This window comes from Myxine glutinosa, unplaced genomic scaffold (assembly GCF_964187855.1).
Source record: "Myxine glutinosa unplaced genomic scaffold, kmMyxGlut1.1 SCAFFOLD_3644, whole genome shotgun sequence".
Taxonomy (NCBI): domain Eukaryota; kingdom Metazoa; phylum Chordata; class Myxini; order Myxiniformes; family Myxinidae; genus Myxine; species Myxine glutinosa.
The window spans coordinates 5,001-15,004 of record NW_027619736.1 but is presented as its reverse complement, the minus strand read 5'-3'; the positions used below and the strand labels follow the sequence as shown (position 1 = coordinate 15,004).

The 10,004-nt window shown below is 52.1% G+C and overlaps 1 protein-coding gene across 1 annotated transcript in view; it reads left to right on the top strand.

The window, feature by feature from the left end:
• Positions 1–7,960: 7,960 nt before the first annotated feature.
• Positions 7,961–10,004, top strand: part of LOC144889425 (uncharacterized) — a 2,169-nt gene continuing 125 nt past the window's right edge. Inside the window, exons 1-3 of the mRNA XM_078769643.1 lie at positions 7,961–8,117; positions 8,696–8,774; positions 9,474–10,004. The exon at positions 9,474–10,004 is cut by the window's right edge and continues 125 nt beyond it. Coding sequence (XP_078625769.1) covers positions 8,053–8,117; positions 8,696–8,774; positions 9,474–9,713 — 384 coding nt within the window. The 5' untranslated portion in view covers positions 7,961–8,052 and the 3' untranslated portion in view covers positions 9,714–10,004. The remainder of the gene's footprint in view (positions 8,118–8,695; positions 8,775–9,473) is intronic.

Here is a 10,004-nt window from a genome sequence, read left to right as displayed (position 1 = left end):
GCATTCATATCCGGAATTAGTTCTGGAGTCCTGCGGCTCCGTCTCCTGGAGGTCGCGGAGCTGACATTTACAGAAGCACTATGGCTGGCACGCGTATACACAGATGCTCGAGAACAATTGACCGCATATGATCACCCACGAGTCGTGGCGGGGACCTCGCAACTCGCGCGACCCGAGAGGGCCACCGCCGAGGATACGGAGGAGGACCAGACCCCCACGACGGCCGAGTCCCTGGGTGCTCCGGAAGCGGACTCCGCATCCTGCCTCACTGCGGCCGCCGCTGCCAGGCCACGGCCTGCCCGGTATGCAAAATGTTATTTTTGTGGCAATCGGCAGCATCCCCGCTCTGAATGCCCGGCCCGAGAGGCGACATGTCACCTCTGCTCCACCAAAGGCCATTTTGCAAAAGTCTGCAGAAAGGCCGCTCGGGGCACGCATTCCCGAGCGACCTTGAATGGGCTCATCGCTGAGCCAACGGATCGAGCACCGGACGGGGCGCCTTGCACAGCTTTGATGAGCCGCTCTCCTCCTCGCGGGCCTATGGCTTCTCGCCCGACCTTGGTGAGATACGTCGGGCCGCCGAAACAAATGGCGCGAACGCGACCGGTCACAGAGCATCCAACCTTGACTGGCTTTCAAACGCCTACTTCAAACAAGCGACATGCACCTACTTTGGAAATGCCTCTCGAAGTGCGGCAAACGCAGCACGTGACTCGAGCGCCATCTGATGACAGCTTTTGCGAATTACATGCTCCCCCTCTGGCATGTCAATCTGCAGATGGCAGAAATCTTTCTCACGTGGCTCGAGCGCCATCTGACGGTAGCTTTTGCGAATTACATGCTTTGGCATATGACTCTGCAGATGGCAGAGATCTTTCTCCCGTGGCTCGAGCGCCATCTGGCGGCTGCTCTCACGACCACCCCACACCCACTCTGGCAAATGAAACTACCGAAGAGCCAACTGACTTCAATGCTCCTGCTGAGGCCCGAAGGATTGCAGCCGGCGTGGGATCCACCCGCGAGGCGCGATCTTCTCGCCCGGCCGGAACTATACCTGCCGGGTCTGCCGGCCTAGCGCAGGCCTTCATTCCGCTCACAGTCGCGGGCGTTTTTGCGCAAGCTTTGATTGATACGGGATCCACGGATAGTTTTATTGATCAGCGACTCGTGCATCAACATGGGTGGCCGGTTCTCGGGACAACCCGCCGGATCTTCATGGCGTCTCAGGGACTTCGGTTGAGCACAAAAGGGGCGTGTCGATTGAAACTTGTGATAAATGGACGCACGTTCCCAGACGTGTATCTCATGGTATTACCGGCCTTATGCGCTGACGTTCTGTTAGGACTTGATTTCCTTAAGCGGCATGGTCGTTTGGAGATAGACTTCGGAGGGCCGGACACGCTCGCTGTGTGTGCCCTCGCTCAAATGGACATGGAGCCACTCTCACTGTTCCCCAACCTGACCACTGATTGTACCCCTGTAGCCATCAAATCGCGGCGCTACTCTCGCGCGGACGCGCAATTCATTGCAGATGAAATGGCCCTTCTCTTGAAGGACGGTATCATAGAACACAGTAGGTCACCGTGGAGGGCCCAAGTCTTAGTGGTGCGGAGTGAGGCCCACCGCAGGCGAATGGTAATCGACTATTCGCAAACGATTAATCGTTTTACACAGCTGGATGCCTACCCATTACCGGGGATGGACGCCCTGGTACGCCAGGTGGCCCTGTATTCCGTTTATAGCACTCTCGATCTACGTAGTGCGTATCATCAAGTCCCCATCTCTAGGGCTGATCGCGTCTTTACAGCCTTTGAATCGGGTCAGCGGTTGTACCAGTTCACGAGACTTCCCTTTGGGGTAACGAACGGCGTCACTTGTTTTCAGAGAGCTATGGATGACCTCGTTGCGAAGGAGCATTTGACGGATGTCTTTGTCTATCTGGACAATCTTACGGTTTGTGGGTATGACCAGGCGCATCACGACGCTAATCTAAAACGCTTCCTCGAGGTCGCGCGGAAATATCGCTTAACCATGAATGAGGCGAAGTGTCAATACTCTCTACGCACGGTAGACCTTTTGGGGTACACCGTGACCCATGGCTCCGTCTCTCCGGATAAGGAGCGTCTGCGCCCTTTGCTCGATATGGCTCCGCCTAGCGATCGGGCTTCGCTGAAACGCGCTCTAGGGCTGTTCGCATACTACTCAAAGTGGGTGCAAAATTTCTCCGCTAAGCTCCGCCCCCTCGTGGCCTGCGACACTTTCCCCATGGGCCCGGCCGCCCTGGCGGCCTTCGAGGGCCTTAAAGTCGACATTGCTGGTGCCGCTGTCACAACGATTGACGAGAATGCCTCTTTCGTTTTGGAGAGTGATGCCTCGGATCATGCGATAGCGGCGACTCTCTCCCAAGGAGGCCGCCCTGTGGCTTTCTTCTCGCGGACTCTCACCTCCGCCGAGCGGAGGCATTCGTCTGTCGAAAAGGAGGCGTACGCGATCGTCGAATCAATTCGGCGATGGCGTTCGTATCTGCTTGGGCGGAGTTTCCAAATCATCACGGACCAACAGAGTGTTGCGTTTATGTACGACACCTTACATGCCCAGCGCATTAAGAATGAGAAAATCACCCGTTGGCGTATCGAACTCGCCGACTTCTGCTACACCATCAAATACCGCCCGGGGAAGGATAACCTGGTCGCTGACGCCTTATCGAGGCCGGCCACTTGCGCGGGGGTCGTATCTTTGGAGGGGCTGCGCACTTTGCACTGCACTATGTGTCATCCCGGGGTAACGCGCTTCGCGCATTTTGTGCGCGCGGGCAATCTGCCGTACTCGATGGAGGACATCCGCCGCATCTGCCGTGATTGCGCGATCTGTGCGGAACTCAAACCGCGTTTTTATAGCCCCCCTCTGGGGACTCTCGTTAGGGCTACTAGACCGTGGGAGCGCTTGGCGATGGACTTCAAAGGGCCGCTGCCATTGTCGAGCAACTCTCGCAATCTGCTCACTATCGTCGATGAGTATTCCCGATTCCCCTTTGCTTACACGTGCGGGGATATGTCGGCTACCACGGTAATTCGGTGCCTGCGGAATTTGTTTTCTATGTTCGGGTGTCCGGCCTACGTGCATACCGATCGGGGTGCGGTGTTCCTGTCCCAGGAAGTGAGGGGCTACTTGCTCCAACATAATGTCGCTTCGAGCTACACCACCCCGTACCGGCCCCAAGCTAATGGACAGATCGAACGCTTTAATGGGATTATATGGCGGGCCGTCATGCTAAGCCTTCGGACCCTCGGCCGAGGCCTCGATAAATGGGCGTGGTCGCTGCCTGCCGCACTGAACTCGATCCGGGCTCTCCTATGTACTGCCACCAACCAGACTCCTCACGAACGACTGTTCCATCACCCTAGAAGCTCCGGCAGTATCCAGTCTTTACCCAGCTGGCTCGCTGAACCGGGGCCCGCCTATCTCAAACGAGCGGTTCGCACTATCAAGTACGACCCCCTTGTTGACAAGGTGCAGGTCCTCCAGGCTAATCCCGAGCATGCCCGCGTGTTAACGGCGGATGGCCGCGAGTCTACTGTCTCCGTACGCCATCTCGCCCCTTGTGGGGACGACGACAGGGATATCGACGAACCCGTCTACGAGTCTATGGACTCTATCGAACCTTCCCCTATGGAACTACCGCTGTCACTCCCGTCGTCCCCCGCCCCCGTGCCCGAAGGCGCAGGGGCGCCCCCTCCGACTCCGACCTCCGGCGGCTATTCCGACGCGGGGGACTCCGGGCTAGGGGACGCCGTGCCCGGTAGTTTCCGAACACGAACTGGCCGGGAGGTTCGCCGCCCCGACCGCTACGGGTGGACCGACTGACGTGGATTGACGTAACCCTTTGGTTTATTGCTGATGCTTGCTTGCAAACTGCCGAGCGGTAGTATAGTTTTAACGACGGGGAGAATGCAGTGAAATTATACCAAGGTGAACCCAGGGGAGCTCGCCACGGAAGGGGCCGTCTATAAGACCCGGGGACAACCGGGGCGTGCGGACACTTCGGCGGGACTCACTGTGACATTATCCAGTAGTTGAACGGTATGTACGCCCCCAAATGCTGCGCTGATGATGCGCTGCGCTAACCATTGTTATATGGCACTGCCATTGCTGTTCTTGAAATGCTCTGATTTAATGCCTATTGCTGCATGTATTGTTACAGGATGTATCACCGATCTAAATGATATTAAAGCCTACCCAGAGGTAAAGTCGTGTCTGCGCTTGATTTTCACGACATTTAATATCATTTAGTTCGCCGAATGGCTGACCACAAGATGATCGTGGTTCCGATTCTCGGAGCCGACCCTCAAGCTGGAGGATCTGCATCGGAGTTTGCTCACTGGCTCAACACGCTGCAGAATTACTTCGCTGCTCACGAGACAGAGCCAACCGCTGCGATACAGCTGTCCGTGTTACAGTCCAAGGTCCATCACACTGTTTACAAGACCATTTCTCGATTTGAGACGTATGATACGGCCCTAGCCGAGCTGACGCGCCTCTACGTAAAGAAACGGAGCGCTGTGCACGGCCGGCATCAACTCTCTCAGCGACGGCAACAACCGTCTGAATCGATCGATCGCTTCGCGCAGGAGCTGCGCTACTTATTGGCAGATTGTGTGCAGGACGTCCGGACTCACGAGCAAGTGCAGGACGATTTGCTCCGAGATGCATTCATATCCGGAATTAGTTCTGGAGTCCTGCGGCTCCGTCTCCTGGAGGTCGCGGAGCTGACATTTACAGAAGCACTACGGCTGGCACGCGTATACACAGATGCTCGAGAACAATTGACCGCATATGATCACCCACGAGTCGTGGCGGGGACCTCGCAACTCGCGCGACCCGAGAGGGCCACCGCCGAGGATACGGAGGAGGACCAGACCCCCATGACGGCCGAGTCCCTGGGTGCTCCGGAAGCGGACTCCGCATCCTGCCTCACTGCGGCCGCCGCTGCCAGGCCACGGCCTGCCCGGTATGCAAAATGTTATTTTTGTGGCAATCGGCAGCATCCCCGCTCTGAATGCCCGGCCCGAGAGGCGACATGTCACCTCTGCTCCACCAAAGGCCATTTTGCAAAAGTCTGCAGAAAGGCCGCTCGGGGCACGCATTCCCGAGCGACCTTGAATGGGATCATCGCTGAGCCAACGTATCGAGCACCGGACGGGGCGCCTTGCACAGCTTTTGATGAGCCGCTCTCCTCCTCGCGGGCCTCTGGCTTCTCGCCCGACCTTGGTGAGATACGTCGGGCCGCCGAAACAAATGGCGCGAACGCGACCGGTCACAGAGCATCCAACCTTGACTGGCTTTCAAACGCCTACTTCAAACAAGCGACATGCACCTACTTTGGAAATGCCTCTCGAAGTGCGGCAAACGCAGCACGTGACTCGAGCGCCATCTGATGACAGCTTTTGCGAATTACATGCTCCCCCTCTGGCATGTCAATCTGCAGATGGCAGAAATCTTTCTCACGTGGCTCGAGCGCCATCTGACGGTAGCTTTTGCGAATTACATGCTTTGGCATATGACTCTGCAGATGGCAGAGATCTTTCTCCCGTGGCTCGAGCGCCATCTGGCGGCTGCTCTCACGACCACCCCACACCCACTCTGGCAAATGAAACTACCGAAGAGCCAACTGACTTCAATGCTCCTGCTGAGGCCCGAAGGATTGCAGCCGGCGTGGGATCCACCCGCGAGGCGCGATCTTCTCGCCCGGCCGGAACTATACCTGCCGGGTCTGCCGGCCTAGCGCAGGCCTTCATTCCGATCTAAATGATATTAAAGCCTACCCAGAGGTAAAGTCGTGTCTGCGCTTGATTTTCACGACACTGTCATCCTACCGAGGTCGGCAAATTGAGTACCAGTTCACTGGTAATTCCCTGTGTGCCGCAAGAGGCGCCTAGCAGGGTTGGCGGCACGAACCCGGAAGTCGGAACTCATTGTCGTCAAATAAATGTAGCATGTATGTTTCACTCTCTGTCACATGCCGTTGGTCCCATGTCAATCGGATGAAGTTGAAAAATTAACATTACGAAGTTTCTCTGGGACGTACTGATTCCGAATAATGAAGTTGAAAAATTAACGTTCCGAAATACGCTAATTACGCTAACAGAAGCGCTGGTGCTGCGAAGCGCTAGAGGGAGCGCTGCGCTCCCTCCCTTCGATTCCCTCCCTCTTCTGCTAGCGTTTCTGCGCTAATACGCTAATTTTAAAACCCGAAGTTTTTTTAAATTTAAGGTGTGCTGTAGTTGCTCTGAGACGTACTGATTTCGAATATGCCTTTGGTTTTTCTCTGCGATGAGTAGTTCTCGAGTTATAAGAGGACAAACAAACAAACATACTTTACTGCTTTATATATATAGAAGTTGGTACGATTCGGCCAAGGAATCCCAGAGATAATTGCAATTAAGTGAGCCGTGACGTCACGGAACAGCCGCCGGTAATATATTATAATTTATGGTAATCTATGCAGCACGACATGGTCATCACGGAAAACAAGGCGCCTTTGCCGGCGCAAAACGGCTCTCCCAGGGTCAAACTCGATATCGTTGTGAGCGCACGGTTCAGCCCTTCAAGAAAAAGTTTATTTTGTAAAAATCGAACCACGCGTTAAAAAGATATGACTGGTTTTGTTCGCCGGCACGTCGGCGCTCGAATCGGCTCGCGATAAAATCCAACACGTCCTTTGTCGGGGTCGTCTGAACCAACCACGGGGCCTAGAAGGCTGGGTCTGGTCTCAAAAGTTAGGTCTCGATCATATCTCGTAATGCTGGAAGCTGCACGTCTCTGTGATAATCTTGTGGACCATGACAAGAGATCGTGCGAGTCGCTCCCAACGGCTTCAAGCACTTCCGCATTCGACCATTTCATGAACGCCATACGCCCCGCCCATCAAAGCGCGTACATATTAAACGAACATACAGTGGCCCATGTGTCGTCATTTGCGCATGCGCAAAAGTCTTTGCAGGAACATGAAGCATCGGAACAGCGCATTTGCGCATGCGCAAGAGTGAGAATCGCCTGTGCACCATTACGCTAACAGAGCGCTGGCGCTGCGAAGCGCTAGAGGGAGCGCTGCGCTCCCTCCCTTCGATTCCCTCCCTCTTCTGCTAGCGCTTCTGCGCTAATACGCTAATTTTAAAACCCGAAGTTTTTTAAAATTTAAGGTGTGCTGTAGTTGCTCTGAGACGTACTGATTCCGAATATGCCTTTGGTTTTTCTCTGCGATGAGTAGTACTCGAGTTATAAGAGGACAAACAAACATACTTTACTGCTTTATATATATAGATGAAGAACGAATGTTGCTGGTGAAGCCTTTTGGTCTAACGAAGGGTTAACGGTCGAAACATCGACATTTCCTTGTTACCCATGGCAGTAAGCACACCTCAACAATTTCAAACCATCATTTCAATGGTCAAAAAAGGACTGGCAGGATGGCCTTAGAAGTACATGCACTCGCTACCAAGCTGTCTAGCCGGGGTTTGAATCCAGACCCACATATAAACTATCATCCTGGTGTTTCGCAGGCAGGGTGATTCATCAATGTGTGTGTTGTCCTCACATGGACCTGAGGAACGTTAAATTGAGCGTCCCGTCTTTCAGCATTCGTTGGTGGATGTCGAAGACACCACGGTGTACTTCACGAAAAGTAGGCGAGCTATCGCCAGCACCCTGAACAAAATTATAAATTCCTCCCATAACCAGCAGAGGGCACTGTATCAGTGGCACAGCTGTGCCCTCAGCCAATAATGCTAACCTGTAGCCCTGTGCTGCGTACAAACATAGAAGAATAGTCAAAATATTGTTTAGGGGAAATTTTTTTAAAGTTATTAGTAACAACCTTTTCCTTCTCTTTATCATTCAGAAATGCCAAGGCGAAAAAGGACAAGACAGATGGAGAAAGACGGCATTCCTGCGCTGGAGACCATAGAGGATCATGCAGTCAAGGAAGAGGGAGAGAAGAATAAGCCAGAGAAGGATGACAAGAAAGGGCAAGAAAGAGGAGAGCATGTGGTGAAAATGGTGGTGGCCTCACATTGGACATTGGCTTTGCTTGGTGGTTGCATTTCTGCCCTGTGTTTAGGGTGAGAAGAGAGTGATGGTGAAAGTAATACAGAGAGAAATGTGGTGTGGATGCGGGGATTAGGTGGGAAGAGAAACGGTAAAAGAGAGGTCTTCGCGAAGTAGTACCGTGGATCGCTACCCAAAAGGGACAGTATGCAATAGTCACATGCATTTTCACAATTTTATGCAAATGAGAAAATGAATCGATTAAATGAAGAATGAGTGAGCAGTAAGATCTCTATTTCTGCGGTCCAAGCTCTTATGGCTGAGGGTGTGTCATGCCCCTGCCAGAGTTCAAGCTCCACCCTTTCCCGGAGGGGGGGGGGGGGGAGAGAGAGAGAGAGAGAGAGAGAGAGAACGTGCCACACCACTGAATTTCGTTTTGGGATATTTGCATGTTCAGATAGTTTTGACAATGTCAAAATAAAAAAAGACTTAAGATACGAGTATATTATATACACATCGACACAATAACCTTCGAGTGCCAACTTCTGGCTCAGCACTACACAATCTTTGTCATTACCCATTGTTGTGCTGCTTGTGATCCAACGATATTAATAATGGATTTTAGAAGGGTCTGTTTACTTTCTACACTCAGGTGGATGAGGCATCCGGGTTCATTTGCAGCGGAGAGTGAGAAGGAGAACAGGATGGTATTGGAAAGGCTTGAGATGCAGGTGAGAGTTACAGATGGATCAGCATTAGCGAGATTGTTTTTGACAATGAAAAAGATGCCATAAAGTCATTGTATTGCATTTTTTGTCGGATCCGGGTTGCAGCGGCGAATGGGGTGAGGAGGGTAGGAAATGTTTTTTAAATCTGGTGTCTTAGGCTGATGATGCAAGAGCTTATTGAGTTCGGTTTTGCTTTCAATTGCTTAAACAATTGCTCCGTGCTTCACTTCAATCATCCGGACGAATTGAGCCTGGTTGGTGGTTTGTTGGTGGTTTGCGGGTTGCACCACCTCCGATTACAGCTTCCTGAAAGTGCAAACCTCTAAACCACCAAAAAGGGCTTGAAGAGAATGCACGGACAGGGCATCAGTGCATGGCTCCAACCCTCCACCCACAATTCCCCCCTGCCGCACACACACACACACACACACACACACACACACACACACACACACACACACACACACACACCTCTACAACCTCACCGTTCCAAGAACAGCTTCAATACGAAGTGTGATCCATTTTAGCTAGCTTTCAGTGTTGTTTTGATATTATCCTGTTCCTCAGTGTTGGCGTCTCTGATGCATTCATCATAATGTTAGGTTCAGAAAGCTCCAGGTGGCAAGATAAATAACCAAAATAAAGAAAATGAAGCATTAAAAGTCACAAATGAAGCAAAAATGTTGCCATTTTTCTTTCCAGGTGTCTTTCTTGGACAAACAGCTCTCCTCTTTTCTCATCACTGATTCTGGTACTGGGCCATTGTGGGTTCAAGGTTCACAAGGTGCGAGATGCAGGGTGTTGTTTGCGCGAGCAATGCGCAGAGCAAATGAAGTGCAAGACATGGCGATGCGTCGGTCCTCAGGCCTGGAGGTCAAACTGTTAATGGCAAGAACAGATCTGAGAAGACTTGAAGGTGAAATAAAAGTTGGTTGCGGATAAAATAAATTCTGTTAATTTTTTTAAATAGAGCTTTTCTTCATTTTAAATTAAAATAACTGTAAAATGCTCAATCAACAAAAGTCTTCAGCTCAGTGCGGGAAACAACTGGAACATTACTGATGCTGGACCAGAACTTCCTGGCAGGGGTGTAATCAAAATAAAGACCAGTTACTGCACTGTAGTTACAAGAAGGAAGCCGGACATTAACAATACATACATACACACACATGCACACACACACATACACACACACACACACACACACACACATATATATATATAATATATACA